Below are 18,323 nucleotides of genomic sequence, written 5' to 3' on the forward strand. Positions count from 1 at the left end.
AATGATGTGATCCCGTTCATCAAATGACAACACATGTCTATGGTCAGAAAACTTAACCATCTTTGATTAACGAGCTAGTCAAGTAGAGGCATACTAGGGACACTCTGTTTGTTTATGTATTCCCACATGTACTGAGTTTCCGGTTAATACAATTCTAACATGAATAATAAACATTTATCATGATATAAGGAAAGGTAAATAACAACTTTATTATTGCCTCTAGGGCATATTTCCTTCAATAGGTGCACTAGTTCGACGAATAGATGGTGACACAAGTGTAGTATGGATAGTAGATAAAGGTTTTTGTAATCTGAAAATAAAAAAACAGCAAGGTGCAAGTAACAAAAGCGAGCACAAACGGTATTGTAATGCTTAGAAACAAGGCCTAGGGTTCATACTTTCGCTAGTGCAATCTCTCAATAGTGCTAACATAATTGAATCATATAACAATCCCTCAAGGTGCGATGAAGAATCACTCCAAAGTTCTTGTCTAGCGGAGAACATAAGATGAAATTGTTGTAGGGTACGAAACCACCTCAAAGTTATCCTTTCCAATCGATCTATTGAAGTATTCCTATAAGTGTCACAAAAAACCCTAGAGTCCATAATAAAATAACACCATATGATACACATTAATCAACTCCAATGTCACCTAGATACTCCAATGTCACAACAAGTATTCGTGAGTTGATTATACGATATGCATCAAACAACTTCAGATTCATAATATTCAATCCAACACAAAGAACTTCAAAGATTGCCCCAAGATTTCTACCAGAGAAAGTAGGACAAAATGTGCATCAACCTCTATGCATAGATTACCCTAATGTCACCTCGGGAATCCGCGAGTTGAGTGCCAAAACATACATCAAGTGAGTCAATATAATACCCCATTGTCACCAGGGTATTCATATGCAAGACATACATCAAGTGTTCTCAAATCCATAAAAGTATTCAATCCGATAATAGTGAAATCTCAAAGGTAAAAACTCAATTCATCATAATAAGATAGAGAGGGAAAACACCATATGATCCAACTATATTAACAAAGCTCATGGTACATCAAGATCAGGCCAAATCAAGAACGAGAGAGAGAGAGGGGGGGAGAGAGAGATCAAACACATAGCTACTTGTCATACCCCTACCCTCGAGGGTGAACTACTTCCTCCTCATCATGGTGGCCGCCGGGATGATGAAGATGGCCTTCGGTGATGATTTCCCCCTCCGGCAAGGTGCCGAAACAGGGCTCCAGATGGTATTTCCAAGGTACAGAGGCGTGCAGGGGCGGAGTCAAAGTTCTAGGGTTATTTATGGTGGTTTTTCTATTTATAGGATTTTTTTGGCGTCGGTCTCACGCTAAGATGGGTCACAGGATGCCCACTACCCACCAGCCCACGGCCAAGGCCCCTGGCATGCCCTGGTGGGTAGTGCCCGCTTCCTTCACCTTATGGCCCTCCCACGAAGATTCTTGTGCCTCTTTTGTTCCAAAAAAAACCGTCAAAAAGTTTCGCTGCATTTGGAGAACTTTTATTTCTGCACAGAAAACAACACCACAGTAGTTCTGATGAAAACAACGTCATTCCGGGTTAGTTTCATTCAAATCATACCAATACCATATAAAATTGTTGTAAACATGGCATGAATACTTCATAAATTATAGATACGCTGGAGACGTATCACTCTGTCGCTGCTGAAAGGGGGAGGGGGTGCGGGTGCGGATGCCGCTGGTGGGAAGGAGGAGGAGCTGAGGAAGTGGCAGTGGGGGATGGGTGGTGGGACGGCACGACAGGGGGTTTGCTGAGCGAGAAGGGGCAGGGGCTGGAGCCGCACGAGCCATCTCCTCATGGCCACCATTCTGACTAGCTCGAGTTGATTGTCCCCATTGTTGGGTTTTGATTTAATTGATCGATTCCTACGGGTCACGGGAGAGTGAGGGAATCGGGTTTCTTGGCGTGTTTCTACCACCAGAGTCGTGCTCAAGGATGAAGGTGTCATCATTGGCGTCTTCGAGGACCCTATTGTAATTTACATTTTGCTTTTAGGGTGTGTTATGCTTTTGTCAGGGACCTTGTTGTAAATTCAACAACTGACTAGTGGGCTCCACATCTGTGCTGAAATGATTTTTATGGGATCTATTCTACCAAAACACACATCATACCGTAAAAACTTTTTGTAGTATACCCTGGAACACTTTTGCAGTAAGAGCTTTCACGAGATCGGCTAGAGCGGTGCTTTTATAGACGAAAGTCCCTTTCTACCCTCGAGCTGATTTGAGCTCGGGATGAACAGTAAATTCTTTTGGATGCAAACTTTGAATCAGAACTCCAAAAATGCTGCCTGGCCCGAAAAAGCCCGACCCGACCCGACCCGACGCTACTCCCGGGCCAGGCTCGAACCTAGATATTGAGCCCGGTGACCTGGCCGGGCCGGGCCCGTCATTTTTGCAGTTTTCTGAAGGGGCCCGGCCCGAGGCCCGACGGGCTTTTGCATGTTCAGGCCGGGCTTGGGCCCCAAAACTAGGCCCGATGGCCGGGCCGGGCCGGGCTCGGGTCCAGGTTTTTTGGCTCGGGCTTGGCTAGGCCCGGCCCGAGGTTTGGCCAGGTATAGTCGCGAGTAGATACCCCGCGTCCTCTTATCTTTCCTAATTACTTCCCTTCTCCCCCCCTCGTAAACTCTATATTTCAGAAGGCACCTCTAAGGAAATCCCTCAAGCCGCATCGCTGAGGGGTCAGCGGCAAAACCACGCTAAAACCTAGCAATCCGCCCCAAATCGGCGACCGCACGCACGCCGTCGCAGCCATGGCGACCTCCTTCGCGTTCGGCAACTCCGGCGGCGCGGGATCCACCTCGTCCTCCCCCTTCTCCTTCTCCACCGCCCCATCCGCCTTCTCCTCCTCCCCCGCCCCCGCGTTCGGCTCGTCCCCCGCCCCGGCATTCGGCTCTTCCCCTTTCTCCGCGACCACCGCTTCATCTGCTCCGGCTTTTGGTTCGTCCCTCTTCGGATCCACCCCCGCCTCCGCTCCGGCCACCGCCACCGCTTCCTCCCCGTCCCCCTTTGGCTTCGGGGCCACTGGTTTCGGGTTCTCTCAGCCCGCGGCCACCTCGTCCGCCTCGCCCCTCTTCGGCGCACCCGCCACCTCCGCCGCGGCAACCACGCCTAGCATATTCGGGGCCGCCACGACCACGCCCAGCCCCTTCGGCGCACCGGCCACCTCGTCTGCGGCCACCACCCCGAGCCTCTTCGGCGCCGTCTCCTCCCCCGCGGCCACACCAGGTCTCTTCGGTGCGACCACCGCCGCCGCCAGCACCCCCAGTATTTTCGGTGCTTCTTCCGCTGCGTCCACTCCAGGTCTTTTCTCTGGCGCCGCCACGGGCTTCGGCTTCGGCTCATCGGCATCAGGCTCCGCCGCCGCCTCGGCACCATCATTCGGCTTCGGCGCGCCCGCCGCATCTAGCACCGCCACTACCTCGGCTTCCGCACCGTCTCTGTTTGGGCCCGCCACTGGTTCGTCCTTGTTTGGATCCACCTCCACCGCGCCGCTGTTCGGCAACGCCGCGGCATCGTCTCCAGCAACCACTGCCACGACCGCGCCATCCCTTGGCTTTTCATTAGCGCCAGCAACTACTGCCTCTGCTCCGTCGTTTGGTTTCACGCCGTCATCAGGAAGCACGACGGCGGCCAGCACCACCCCTTCCTTGTTCTCGAGTGCTCCCTCAGCCTCTGCCTTCTCGTTCTCAAACACTGCATCCGCTGCTCCCACCACGCCTGCCTCTGCGCCCGCCAGTGGTTTCTCCTTGGCCACTTCGCAGGCTGCATCTGCTCCCTCATTGTTCTCTAATACTGGTGCAGCTGCAAGGTCTTCAGCGAGCTCTCTTAGCTCCCCGTTTGGTGCATCTTTTGCTACTCCCACGCCAACATTTGCTTCTGCTTCCGCAGCGAGTGCATCGACTGCGCCATCAGCAACCTCGGGGTCATCACTGTTCTCCGCTAGCGGTTTCAGCTTTACAGTACCGCCGGCGTCATCAGCAGCAGCAGTTACAACCACTGCCACCACTATCACTACTTCTGCAGCCACGACTCCTTCTACCACAACATCTGCATTTCCTAGTTTTAGCTTGCAAGCGCCCACACCAGCTCCTGCCTCAACTCCGGCAACTCAGTCTACACTGCTTGGTGAGATACATTTCTAAATCCTCAGTACCTTTTGCAATTCGGTGTCTTCTTTTTAGATTAGCTCAGGCATACTATACACTATACCGAACAATTAGGTTTCAATGGAGAATAATATACATATCCCGAACTACTTATTGGATTCAGTACCAATTTAGTTCTTTGTAACGTCGGCAGTTTTTGTTCCACTATATCTGTTTACTAAATTCCTAAGTGACAACTTTGGCAATCTTGAGGATATTAAGTGTGTGTATTGCACAGGTGGTTCTACGACAGCCGCAAGCACACTAGCCACCATCGCCACCACAAGTCAGGCGACTTCCTCAGCTGTTCAAGCTAGTAGCACTGGGTTGTACATCCACCCTCAATTTATTTCTACTATGGCCTGTTACTGAACTTGCGTAGTAAGGTTTTAACATTTTCCACAACGTTCTTCTTGTATTCTTTCTGCAGAGCTAGTACGAGTGCCATCACTCCAGCAGCACCTCAAGCAGCTAAGCTTCCGTCAGAAATTGTTGGTAAATGTGTCGAGGAGGTATTGTACTTATCCTTTTCAAGTACTGTCGTTTGTTCCAGGCTGGACTGGTCTTCTATTGTGCTTTCTGAACATCTTTACCTTAGCTGCACAGTAAACTAGTGATGTTTTAGTATTGAAGTCTCATGGAATTACCTATTATAGATTATTAGGGACTGGAACAATGGGCTTCAAGATCGCACAGCAAAGTTCCGGAAGCATGCCACTGCCATATCTGAATGGGACAGGAGAATTCTGCAAAACAGGAATGTTCTTATAAGGCTTGAGGTATGTCTTGTCTTGTAGCCAATTTTATATGTGTTAAACTTCCATTAATGTTATGTGTTGGAGCACCAGCTCTCTTACTGAATTATAACAGGAACTGAGAACAGACAGTATTTTTCATTAAAATTCTGCTTTCTAGTTCAGTTCATGCAAGCTTTTGCTTTTAGGTCTAACCAAAGCTCTTTAAAGTATACATATGCTTCCTGATTTTTAGTTTGTCAACTAATGCGTTTGTTGAAGATAGTGGTCAACACAAAGGTAGCACATTCCATTGTTTTATGTTAAAAGCACTGCATCGAGGATGGCTAAAACGACCTACATTGAGGATGTAGGGAGTATAATGCAAGGCAATTCAGGCTTATCCAGGTTTTAGCCAGATGTTTTCCTTTTCTCCTTTTCTCCTTTTCAGTCATCTGGTCAAGTAAGTGCAGTTGGGGCAAGGCATCTCCAGATGGTAGATGGTAGATTGAACACACCGGCAAACTCTCTAGCATTACAAGAGAACTTCCCACCCCTGAGCATCCAAAACAACAGAATTTTGGACTCAGGACGTGGCTATTCCGGGGCATACTGTATATACATATCTGATAAAAAAATAGAACAGAAAAATATGGGACAAAAAAGAAATCCACTCGGTTTCAGACTTGGTACATGACTTATGAGTTATGAGGGAATCTTAAATCGTGTTAACATATTGTATATACTTTAGGAGTTGTTTGGATAGGTGGAATGTACTGCCTTTTTGGAAAAGCGACTATTAGTAGTTTTTCTACAAATGTGTTTTGCGCATACTCCATCGCTACTAATTGATCGCCCTCGTCGTCCAGCCATGGCATGGCCGCCGCCGCATCGGTGCGGCACTGCCGGATCCTCTCAGGCGTCCGACGTTGAAGGGTGACAGACCTAGCACCAACCCGGTTGCCTTTGTGCCCAGGGTCCCGCTCGCCGGCCGCCAGAGCTACTAGCACAAACAATGCTGTGTGTGTTTTACCCATCAACGACACATGCCGCGTGATGTACGTCACCGGCCGGTTGATGTATACCAAGTTCACATACAGGATGGTGCCCAGCCACGCCCTGCCGGTGATGACATCCTAGACAAGCTCCTGAAGCTCAAGGCCAGCGACTAGCGACTAGCGAGGGCATGTGCGTGTGCGTCTGCGTGCTCGTGCTGATCTCGGATAACGGCACCTTCCGTCGAGTCCCTCTGTATGAGTGGGTAAATTTCAGGTTTGGGTCCAGAGGATGCAGCCGCCGTCTACCTAGGCGCACAGGGGCAGGGGATGTAGCGGCCACCAGCCAGCGTCCGTGCGCGGAGCTGTCGAGGCCCGATGGGTGACGATAGCGGTGTGTAGGAGACGAGGGCGGAGCAGGAATTGAAATTACAACTTGTGTGTGCGATGGCCCGCTTGGGGAAAGAGATGACCGCGTTCACGGACTGGAGAATAGGAACTGATATCCTCCAAACAAGGCGATAGATAGAACTGGTTTACACTTACTAGCCCCAAACAATATATTCTATAAACTAATTCTTCATATAAACAGTAAGCAAAACCGATTTTGCTAAAACCTGGCTAAAGTTAAAAACTTGCTTTCTGTAAACCCACCGCTAATCTTTACTATCCAAACAACCACTTAGGATTGTTCCCATGTCAATGCTACCTCTGGTTCAACTTATTTGTTGTTTCAGCTCCTTGGACTTGTTTCAATACTTGCCCAGTATGCACCGTTTAGCTAAAATTTCAAATTATTGACAGATATACACATTCTCTCCAATTGGACCAATGCCAAGTAGTGATGGTCTTTCATTAACCAGGGTAAACATGGCATGCTGCCAAATTAGTAGTATCAGTTACACTATTTTGTGTTCCATGAGTTAACATAACAAGTATTTTGGAGAGACAGATGGGGCCTTAATAAGTCAACCAATTCCATCATTGAAATAAGTAATTTAAAATATTAATAGTAGTTGATTTGAAATGAAAAGGAATAGAAACCAGTACTTAATCAACCCTAATTATTTGTCTAGAGTCCATTTGATGCGTTTCAGATCAGTACATAGCAGCTCTCTTGAATCATGATGTTCACAGTAAATTTTCATAGTTATGTTTCATCCTGACTCCTTACCTCTTCCAGGCTGATGTGGCCAAAGTTGTTGAAACACAAACAAGCTTGGAGAGGCAACTTGAGTTAATAGAAACTCATCAGAAAGAGGTGGGTGGCGGTGTGAACTTTTTCTTGTCTGCTCATATATTAGTTATAACTTAGTTTTTGTTTGTGTTTGTTTAACGTCTCATTCTATTTGATCTTTGAATGGCATTGAGTTGCTTCCCTTTATATGACATACTACTATTTATAAGCTGTCCTGGACTTCTGTTGTCGGAAAAAAATGGTTTGAGATATATGTTGAGGTGTCGACCAGAGATATTTTTATGCCTGATAGCTCGAGGTCTCTTCCTATCTTGTGTGTTCAAATGTCTCATAGATTGCACCTAAGGTTTGTGGTCTATAGCTATAATAAATTGACGATACAAAATTGCCATATTGAGGTTTTATCTTTGCAAGAATTTAGTGCATTTTTCTACAAAAATCTGAGGTTTTAAAGTCACGCCAATGGTTTTTAAGTGATGTCATTGACAGAGCCACCGAGTTGAGGCTTAGATGCACATTTTTTGTGATTTTCTTTAGCATAGCTCCTATCATACAATTTAATTGCATAATCAATTAGGCCTTCTGTTAAATGTATTATTTACTTACTATGTTAGTTAGCTACCACAGTCATGTTTTTGTTTCCTTTTAATTGATTGTCCATTTGTAAAGTCATTTACCAATTGGAAATTCAGTTGAGTGAGATTGTCATGCTTGTTCAGAATTTGCATTGCAGATATTTGCTTAACATGTTGAATTGACTTATAGCTAGGTTGTCTATCAAATTATTTAATACACAATGCTCAAGAAGTACTCCATAGGCACAATATAGATAATCTGATAGAACTGATGTGAGTGCTTATGTGCTGGAATTTTCTGGTCACCAAGATTAAGCCCACACATTGGGTATTAGAACTTGATTGGCAAGCTAAATATTTTTGGATAATCAATGACGTAAAGGTCCATTACTGGAGTTCCAGTTTAATCTTTTTTGCGATTTATCCATACATAGTGAATCTGCAGAGGTTAATTATTCAGCTTTGTGCTTACAACCTACACGTTTTATATTTGCAGGTGGACAAGGCTCTGCAGAGCATGGAGGAGGAAGCCGAACGTATATTCCAGGATGAACGGGTCTTACTTCGTGAAGATGAGGCTGCCTCGGCAAGGGATATAATGTTAGTTCAATGTATTTTGGCTGTTTTAGCTTTGTTATTTCAGTCTTGGGTTTAGTTTGACTTTTTAATCTCTAGTAAACAAATCATACAACTCATTTCGGAAATGAAATCTCTAACCAAATTATTTGGCAATGCAAAGGTACGAGCAAGGTGAAGTTGTGGAGAATGAGTTGCAGCATATGACAGAACAAGTAAAATCCATCATTCAGACCATGAACTCTACTCAGGTAAATATTCAGATTATAACATTTGTCTTGTAATGAGCATTGCTTGAGTCTCCTTGTCCAATGCAGGGTGGTGAGCTTGAGGCTACAGATAACATGGCACCATTTGATGTCGCTGTCCGGATACTGGATAATCAGCTGCGCTCTCTAATGTGGATTGACGAGAAGGTCAGGGTTCCCATTTTGTGATTGTTTCTTCATTAATATTTTGAAAAAGTCCAGATTACCCCCTGAACTTTGGTGCTTGGCCTACATAACTGCTTAAACTATCTAATCAGATACCTAACCTCCTGAACATACAAAACCGATAGTTTAACCCCTCAAGGTGGTTTTGGGGTTGTTTATTAAAAAAATATGGAGCTTAGGAAGTCCAAACTGCGTTGCAAAACCATCTCAGGGGGTTGAAGTTTCATTATCTCGTGTGGAAAGTTCAGAGGTTTATCTTAATATATTTTCTTTATCCTTAATTTTTTTAGAGTAGTTCAAATGTTTTGTTTATCACGTCCACATGCTAGTTGCATTCGGGGGTAACCCCAAAAATTGTGCCACATTTCCTGTTTCTGTTCCGTAATTTCTGATGTGTTCTGAAGGTGTTACCTTGCATTGTGCCCAGCTAATATTTTTCGTTAATTCATCTATTTCTCCAGTATATACCTTCTGCATCCCTACAGTCCTACATTTTGAGAATATAGGTGCTACCAATAATGCTGATATGACACAGAATAGTTTTTTCCAGTAGTGTGCGCTATGATCTAATAAGAATCCTGCTGTTGAGCTGAGTTTAGGAACTTGATTCCTGTGCTGACACTGTTTGATGGAATGTTGCCTCTGAGCAAATCCCGGGAGCTCATCCCTGTATCTGTATGTACTGTTCTGCAGAATCCTGCTTTTTTCTCGATACCATCCTTTCATGGTTTTGGTGAAATCTTGCCTTTGAATGTAATAAGAGAAACTTGATCCCAATAATTTATTTTTCTTCACTTGTTGTTATGTTAGGTGCACATGTTATTTTAACAGTGCTTATTTGGTGGGATTAGTTGGTCGTATGGGCTATTGCAAAATCATTATTGATTCTCCTTTTCCTCAATTGTTCACAGGCAAACGAGTTCTCAAACAGAATACAGAGACTGCCCAACAATAGTACTGCGGCTGAGCGCGACTCAGGAATCCCAAGGTTTTGGTTAAGCTGATTCAGTCCTGGTTGGACATTTGGTGGTCTGCTCATGGGTATTAAAACATGCTATATATGTTGGTAGTTCTGCTGTTTCAGAGTATAAAAGTTTCATCGCTTTCCCCTTCATTCAAGTACTTCTGTGACATGTGGCTCTTAACATGATTTACCGCGTTGACACTGTTCATTGGAATTCAAACTGCTTGTTAGATGAATTGCCTTGCTTCATTATAACAGATTTTTTAAAAATGCTGCTGTTAACGACTGCGCGGTTTGTGGTCTCTCTATGTGTGGGATTGGTTCCAAGTGCGTTCAGATCAGTTGAGTCGAAGTATAGCTTTTCTATGACGAGTCAGGTGTCCTCAGTATCCGCAGTATTTGACATCCAATAAAGAAGTATCTGCAGTATTTGACCATTGAGCTGGGCACTGGCGTATGCAGCCAACTATAGGCCTATCAGATATCTTCTGAGCTTTCCCTCGCGATCTGCTACGATACTTTCGTTTGTTGTTCAAAGGCATACGAGCTTTAGGAAAGATGCATTGTTGCTATCTTAGGACGCCTTTCCCCTGTGTCGCGAGCAAAAGACGTGGACGTGTTGTAGCCGGTTCTCCATGATTATTTGCTTGGATAATTGATGCTAATGCTTGCCTATGGTGTCTCTGGTCCGTGCTTTGGAATCTTAGATTGTTTTGCACCTAAAAAGAAAGCTATCGCCTACCTTTACCCGAAATGAAAGGCCTGGTAAAAAATAGCCGGACAGCACACGCGATCGCGAGACCAGGCGCGTCAGCCACACTGGTATATGATGGCATCCAAACAGCAGTCCGCACTGAGCACAGTCCGGTAGACAGGTACAGTCGCTACGAGTATTCTTCTCCCGCCCGGGATTCCATTCAACGGATACTGGCGGGCATCAACAGGGCGAAGCAAGCACTACTATTAATTGCAGCACACCACCATATGATTATCAAGGGGAAGCCCGGGCAACTTGGCGCCAGATTAAGACATCCGCGCTGTGCGCTACTCATAGAAAGCACATGCGGAACCGAACCCCCGGTCTCGAGGGCGGTCGGAAGATACCACTGGCAAGCAAAAGGGGGAGGCAATCTGGAGCGGGGTACCAGTCAAGACGGCACATGCCACCGCCGGCCATGTGATCTCAAGGAGGCCGGCCTGATGCCCGAGGCGATTAGGGAATCCCTCCCTCCCCCCATTTGCACCTCCCACATGGCCCAATTAAAGCGCAATCTTCTCTTCTCTTCTCTTCTCTCCCCTGCAATCAAAGCCCGTCTTGATGCTCTGTGATGCACAGGCCAATAGCAACGATCCTGCGAGCTGTACGTACATGGTTCGTACCACTACAACAGGGGTCGGTACTCGGTAGTGGAGTGGAGTCCAATCCTGGGAAGAAAGCGAGGCTCACCCACCGGCGTGGTACGACGAGGGTGCGGTGCGATAAGACGGGCCGCTAATCGGTATCGTCACCGTCGTCGTCGTTGTCACGATCACAATGCAAAGCCAGCAGTGGTAGAGCACCGTCTTTACAACTCTCCAGCGCCGCGTTTCAGCCTCACGAGCAAGCATGTTTGGTCCCGGTTGTGCGCGCCATCATGCCCCGCGCCGACCCACCACCGCCACCGTATCTCGGCGCCCCTTTCAGAATTTCCGCCGGGAAGATCCGATGATCGCCCGCCGGGCCGGGGCCAAAGGCAGCGAGCGACGCAGCACGGGCCAAAAGGCGAGCCGCCAACAGCGAGGAGCCGCCACATTTACACCGATGAAGACCCCTAAACAATGGCCCCCGTGTTTTGCCTTTAGCCAGCAGGAGGAATCAACGCCGATCGACCGTCTCCGTTACAGTTCACAGTCGCTCGCTCGCTCGCCTGCGCTTACAATATACACTTCGATCCAGCGGGGGAGAGAGTGAATGAAAAAAGAAGATGAAAGAAACTGATCGAGAACCCTAGAGGATAGTAGTGCTATGTTATGTTAATAGCATCGTCAATTCAATTCATCATCGTATGGAATTGTCCCAGGAGCTGCATGCAAATCTTATAAGCCATGACGACCATCACATATATATTGGGCGGGGCAAGCCAAGCCAAACACAAACACACGGACACGTACGTACGTACTCCCAACGGGTCTTAGGGACCCGGCCACCCTCATGTTCTACTACGGTGCGGTGTGACACTGACGGACACCCTAGGAGAGGAGAGGCGAGGCTTGTATGTTACAAGGCGACCAAAACCTAGCAAGCAACAGTACTGGAGGATCCGCCGTGCCGGGAGAGGGAAGCTTCTCGGGCTTCTCCTTGCGGGCTTCCCGCCGGCCGGTGGCATGGCGGCGTCACGCTCCCGGGCGACGGCGAGGGGGCTAGTGGTGCAACGCCGAGGGGCCCGGGGCGACGGCGGCGCCGCCGGGCTTGGGGCACTGGTAGCACTTGGCGAAGAGGCCGAAGGTGTTGATCTGGCGGATGAAGTTGACCATGCTGGCCCAGCCTCCCAGCCCGAAGCCGACCACGAACACCCACACCACGATGAAGGCGTTGAGCACGAACATCCCCGTCCAGCTCGGCAGGAAGAAGGGCGGCTTCTCCGCCGCGTTCTGTTCAGTCGTTGCAAAACGATCACAAATCATCAGTAAAACACAGAGCATAATTTACTACCAACATGCACAACAAAATGGATGATGGATGCATGGAACGGAGCCACTGCGCTGCTGCACACACACAAAAAGAAACGTTGTGCGTGTTCTCTATCTATGATCTATCATCCGTACAGGAAACCACATTCGATTTCTCTCTCGCAAAGCTGGAGGAAAAGGAAGGAATCGAGCGGGAAAGAAAGGGACCCCGCAACCCACGCCACGATATCCCCATCGGTCGACGTCCGTCTCCAGCGGCGCCGCATGCTATCTATCCATCCATCACCCGTGCGAAAAGCCAGTGAGAGTCCAGACGCGCCGGGCCAACGCCGCGACGGCGACCGGCGCGCCTGGTAGCCCGGCTAGCTTCCGGGGACTCGTGCCCAAAGCAACAGGAGATCCCGACACCTCCATGTCAACGGTTGCTATCTATACCGGCCCGGCCGGCGGCGAGCCCACGATCGGCCCTCTGCTCCTGTGCGGCCGGGGAGGGACCAGCTACAGCTGCTGCATTCAGGCAGGCTCACCTACGGGATGGGCCATATGTAGGATGGTACTAAGCATGGGGGAGACCTCCTCATTCGGGGCACCAACCCTTGGAACTGACACGCACCACCGGTACGGCGATGGCTAAGCGCCATTCGCCATGCCGTAGCAGCTATCCATCCACAGCAGCGACGGCCGAACCAACGGACGGACGGAGGAGAGGGAGAGGGAGAGGGATCGAGGATCCAAATCGTTGTCGGGGCGGATTAATGTGGTCGTTGGCCGGGCTCAATGATTGGGGATTCTTCGTGGTAGGAGCAGTGCCGCTCCTAAGCAGGAGGCGGGGCCACCCTGGGGCCGTGCAGTCAACAGTGCATGCGGTACGTGCACGGATCTCCACTGTCTATTCCATTGCACGTCCCTCTGCCTCCGATGCGCGTTGCGTTGCATTCGGGGCACTGTTGATGCGCCATGCATGGACCATGGATGAATCGGGCCATGCACTGTTGATGCGCCATGGACCAGACCATGGATGTGGTACTGGGACTAGTGGTGCAGTGGTGCTACCAAGAGCAGCGAACCGGGCCATGCATGCATGCAGCTGGAGCTGGCAATGCACGGCCTCACTCATCCCATCCTTGATGATCGATCGACGATCCTACTGGCAATCATTGGTCGGATCCCTAATCTAATCTAATAAAGGAAGAAAAGGCAGTGGTACCAGTACTCTTCCTACAGTGATCTGAAAGAAATTAGGCGCACGGCAGCATCACGCATTCACTAGCAAGAACATGCTAATTAAGCTTCTTCTAAAAGCTATAGTACAGCACAGTATGATCCTCCTCGATGCAAAAAAAAGAAAAGAAAAGAAAAAGAAATGCAATGCATGTAGTATAGATAGATAGAGAAGAGTGAAGGAGTAGAGGAGGCTTACGGCGCGGGCGGATGCGGATCGGTAGGTGAGCATGTGGGCGAGGGCGGGGATGATGTAGACGGTGAAGCTGACGAGGAGGGCGCCGACGGCGGAGTTGATGGGGCCGAAGAAGGGGAAGATGATGGCGAGGAACCAGATGGGGACGACGATGGGGAGCCTGGCGAGGGCGCGGAGGCAGACGCTCTTGGTGTCGTGCATGCCGATCACCTTCTCCCACACGAAGTAGAGCGGCGTGCAGGCGAAGCCGAAGGTGATGAACTGGTGGATGAGCATGAGGATCACCGCCGCGTCCCGCCACGCCGTCTTGGGCAGCAGCGAGAAGGCGTTGGCGTGCGCCAGCAGCTCGTCCCCGTACGCCCAGTACATGGCCGACGCCGACGGCAGCGTCAGCGTGAACACGTACAGCGTCGCCAGCAGGTAGATGTACTTGAACTTGGCCGGCTTCCACATCGCGTGCATGATCTCCCTGCCCAATGCCCATGCAAACCAACATTAGCATCACCGCCATTATTGACAAACGACTGTTTATATAAATGAAATGACACAAGTAGTAGGAAATTAACGGACAAAACGGCCTCTGCACATGCATGCGTTGTTGAGTTTGTTGGTCAGATGACACGGAAAAGAAGGCTTCTTCCTTCCTAATCACGCAGTGGGCAGTTGGGCTGCAAAGAAGAAGATCGATCGTGGCGGCAGGGGGAATCTGCCGGGCGAGCTTCCGCTCACTCACTCACCAACACATGCGTGCACGCGCCAGCCGGTCAAATAATAGAGGATCCCGACAAATACGACCAAATAAGTCCGTTGCAGATTATATATACTCCTACCAATCGCCTAACAATCAATCAATTTAATCATGCCACTCCACTCCACTCCCAACAAGTTGCAGCAACCACCTAACCGGAATTCGAACTTGCCGGAGATCAGAAACGATCAGAGTGGAAAATTCACCACGGGATCTTTCTCTTTGCGACGAAACTTCTGGTTAAAGCGGCAGCAGCAGCAGCAGTAGGTCTGCGTCCCCCTCACCCCACTGGGCTAAGCAAAACGTCGAGATGATGGCAAGATGAGCGGAACGGAATCATCGCCAGCAGATGACGATGACGATGTGCCGCAACATTCACGCACGTCCCGGTCCGCCCAGGACGGGATTGCATATCTTGATGTGAGCTCCGCACTAGCTAAATTCAATTCAGTTCAGTGCAACCAGCCATGGCCCGTCCTTTTCTTTCACTCACTTCCATCAATACTACTACCACAAAGCATTCTCGTTTTTACGCCACCACTAGCTGCATAGTAGGCAACTACTCCCTCCGTTCCGTTTTAAATTACTTGTCACAGAAATGAATGTATCTAGAACTAAAATGCATCTCCTGCTACTGCTTAATAATAATAATAATAATGCTGCACGGTAGTGGCCTGGTCGCCGAAGCTGCTGCTGGTAGGAGGAGATTACTATTAATATAATAAAAACGGTTCAAATCTCCGGCCCAACGGCGGCCACTAGCGAGCAGCGACCAGGGTGTTTGAACGCCGCACTCAGTGACGAAGACGACGCTAATTATTCCCCCGCGCATGGCCTCAAATCATGGCTAAGCTAGCTAGCTACCAGGAAACACCAATGATCCAATCAAGTTTTGATTAGTAGTTAAGTAATCGCGGAGGCAGAGGAGCAATGGGAATAAAGGGCTCTAGTCTAATGCATGGTGGCCGGAGATCTAAAATACACCGCGCCCCAATTCTTTTCCCCCCTCCTCTAGACTAGACTGTATCACGTTCATGTGTGTGTGAGTGAGTGGGTGCTAGTACCGGCAGGGAGGACCTTTTGGATGCATCACCGCACATGAGCGCACCAGGACTCACTCATGGCCGCAAGCTAGCTAAGCTAAGCTAAGCTAACCCTAAACCAAAGGAGGCCGGTTCCCACCACCACGGCCTAGATGGAAGTTTTTAAGTGCCCCTGGCTGTGCATCGGGATCCGTGCCGCCCCACGGGGTGGATGGATGGGGCTGGCTAGATGCAAAGCTACAATCTTGCTCAGTAAGTTAATCAAGATTAACTTATGCTACTACTGTGGAGAGTACATTAGTGTTAGTGTGGTACTGCAGCTGCTGCGGCAAGTACCATGGACCGGGGACGGGGGACCATCGGAATGGAAGCTAGAGCCGGGTTTCCAATCCAGACATGTCCTCCCGATCGCCGGGCAAAAGCTGCGGCCCGGCGGAAAGCTCACCGCCCTTCTTCTTCTTCTTCTTCTTCTTCATCAGAGCACTACTAATTTACTTACTGAAGAGATGAGCGTATAATAATTTACTCACACGGTGACGGCGTGGCCGCCGAAGGTGTAGAGGATGTTGGTGGCGCCGGTGAAGTAGAGGACGAGCTTGTTGGGGCCGGTGTGGGTGACGCCCTCCACCTGGCCGTTGATGAGCGCGGCGATGGCCAGGTACCAGGCCGTGTAGGTGGTCATGCCCAGGCCCAGGAAGGACCAGATCCGGTAGTTGTGGAAGGACGGGATGAAGACGGTGGTGGCGCAGCAGGCGCCGAAGATGTACGTCCACGTCCGCTTGTCCAGCCGGTCGTTGATGTAGTAGATGTTACTGTATCAAGTTAAAATAAATAAATTAATTAAATCTCAGCTACTGAGCTGGGCGCACAGTGAGGGCGACGGACTGACCTGGCGCAGGCGATGAGCTGGATGACGGTGCCGAAGAGGAGGAAGGTGCAGTTGAAGGCCAGCCCGGCCGCCTTCCAGTACGGGCCCAGCAGCCCGTCCAGCACCTCGAACCACTGCGAAGGGAGGTCAACATCGCAGCTTCATGATTAGTAATTCTTCCTTTCTTCTCCATTAATCAACCACAGTTACTCCTCACCATGTTTCCAGTACATGCGTACTGTCATGCTTTAACCATTAAGCATAGTGATTACTACTTGGGGGCAAATGTGGGTCTGGTTTTGCGACTAAAAGGGGAGGATTAAGGAAGGCACTCTGCCCGCTGCATTTGCAGACTTGCAGTTCACACTTTTCATCCGACAAGCAACTTGAGGATGAGGAGACTGCATATCTAACGCGTGAGGCTAAGCAGGGACGTTTTTGATTAATTTTTTCGCTGAAAAAGGGAGAGCATTTTCGTATTTTTGCAGCCGACAGAAAGGCGTGCCCGTTTGGCGAAGCCGGCCGGGAACTGCAATCCGTTAGCGAAGAGGGCAGAGGGGAGCACGCCATGGCAGGAAGGGGCAGGGGGAGGGGAGGGGGGTACCTGGATGACGTGGTTCTTGAAGCTGACGCCCTCCTTCTCCTTGCGGGAGCGGTACTCGACGTAGAGGACGCTGATGAGGTAGGCGGTCCAGCTGCCGAGGAAGCCGTAGAAGAGCTGCAGCAGGATGCCCGAGAGCATCCCCAGCTGCGAGAAGGAGTAGGGCAGCGTCAGCAGCACCTGCGCCACCTGCAACCAACATCCCATCCCGTTCCGTTCATCATCAGTCAATCATCTTCTTCTTCTTCAACGTCATGGCGATCGACGCTCAGGAAGACAGACATGGTACATACCTGGTTGGAGGCGCAGCTGAACCAGGCGTCCCACACGGAGCCGCCGTGCCAGAGGAAGCTGGCGACGCTGAACTTGCCGCCGCCGCCGCCGTGCTGCTCCTCGTCGCCGTCCGCGCCGCCGCTGCTCACGCCCATCACCCCGACCTCCTCCTCCTTGCCGTGCCCGTCCGCCACGATGGCCTCGTCCCCATGCTCGCGCGGCACCATCCTCCCGTCCTCTCACCACGCGGCTCCGCTGCGCTGTGCTTTGCTGTGTGCTGTGTACGGACGGAGCAGAGCAGAGGGATCAAGATCCAGGAGGACAGCACAGGCAGACCCTCCGCCCAATACGAGGGCAGGAGGAGGCCAATATAAAACGAAACGGGGGGCGGCGGCAGCCTCTGAAACGCCGGCACCAAGAGAAGAGAAGAGAAGAGAGACGAACCTTTTCTCGCGAGGAGGAGGAGGAGCAGGGGAAAAGATTTGGCCGGCCGGACGGACGGACGGGGCAGTGAATGCAGGGCGCGCCGGAATTTACTGTGCGATTGATGCAGGAGTGGGCTCTCTGCTGGCTGGCTGGCTCGCTCGTAGCTACGGTAGCTAGCTAGGAGCCTAGGAGCGTGGTGGTGGTGGCCACCGCGCCGCCCGGGTGAAGGTACGGCCGCAGAATTACTCTCTGCCTGCCGGCGTGCTCTTTCCCGGCCCTTCTCCGCCTCCTCTGCTCTCTGCTTCCTCTGTTACGAGGGAGGAGTAATGGCGGGACAGAGCTGCGGGCTATCGCTCACCCGTAGCCTACTGCTCCTAGCTCGTAGGCGACGGCAGAGAGAAAGGTCAGCCGCCGGCGGGGAGGGGGGAGAGTGATGAGGGAGGGAGCGCAGGCAGATTGGGAGGGAGGGGGAAGGGAACAAGTTGCGGCTTTATAACAACGAACGAACACCTCGGCTCGGCGTTCGTTTCCAACACCCCGCTTTCCGCCCTGATTTTCTCGCCCCCTTTTGCATTTTGCTCCTCTCCTCCACTTTGTCTATTCTTTC

At 50.0% G+C, this 18,323-nt stretch overlaps 2 protein-coding genes across 2 annotated transcripts; one reads left to right on the top strand and one right to left on the bottom strand.

Moving 5' to 3' along the window:
• Positions 1-2,699: 2,699 nt before the first annotated feature.
• On the top strand, positions 2,700-9,940 carry EMB2766 (structural constituent of nuclear pore). The gene is made up of 9 exons (XM_048694893.2): positions 2,700-4,174; positions 4,433-4,520; positions 4,625-4,706; positions 4,851-4,973; positions 7,107-7,184; positions 8,193-8,296; positions 8,436-8,523; positions 8,590-8,688; positions 9,618-9,940. Exons 1-9 carry the CDS (start codon positions 2,800-2,802, stop codon positions 9,708-9,710), a joined length of 2,130 nt encoding a protein of 709 aa, XP_048550850.2. The 5' UTR covers positions 2,700-2,799; the 3' UTR covers positions 9,711-9,940.
• Positions 9,941-11,678: 1,738 nt separating this feature from the next.
• On the bottom strand, positions 11,679-18,201 carry LOC125530508 (auxin transporter-like protein 1). Its single transcript, XM_087513503.1, has 7 exons — positions 17,735-18,201; positions 17,311-17,567; positions 17,021-17,206; positions 16,438-16,550; positions 16,079-16,360; positions 13,761-14,226; positions 11,679-12,301 (listed from the first exon to the last, which is right to left on the bottom strand). The coding sequence occupies exons 2-7, from the start codon at positions 17,515-17,517 to the stop codon at positions 12,071-12,073; spliced, it is 1,485 nt and encodes a 494-aa protein (XP_087369629.1). The 5' UTR covers positions 17,518-17,567; positions 17,735-18,201; the 3' UTR covers positions 11,679-12,070.
• Positions 18,202-18,323: the final 122 nt, after the last annotated feature.

This window comes from Triticum urartu, chromosome 3A, assembly GCF_056163025.1.
Source record: "Triticum urartu cultivar PI428250 chromosome 3A, HENAU_Tu73, whole genome shotgun sequence".
NCBI lineage: Eukaryota > Viridiplantae > Streptophyta > Magnoliopsida > Poales > Poaceae > Triticum > Triticum urartu.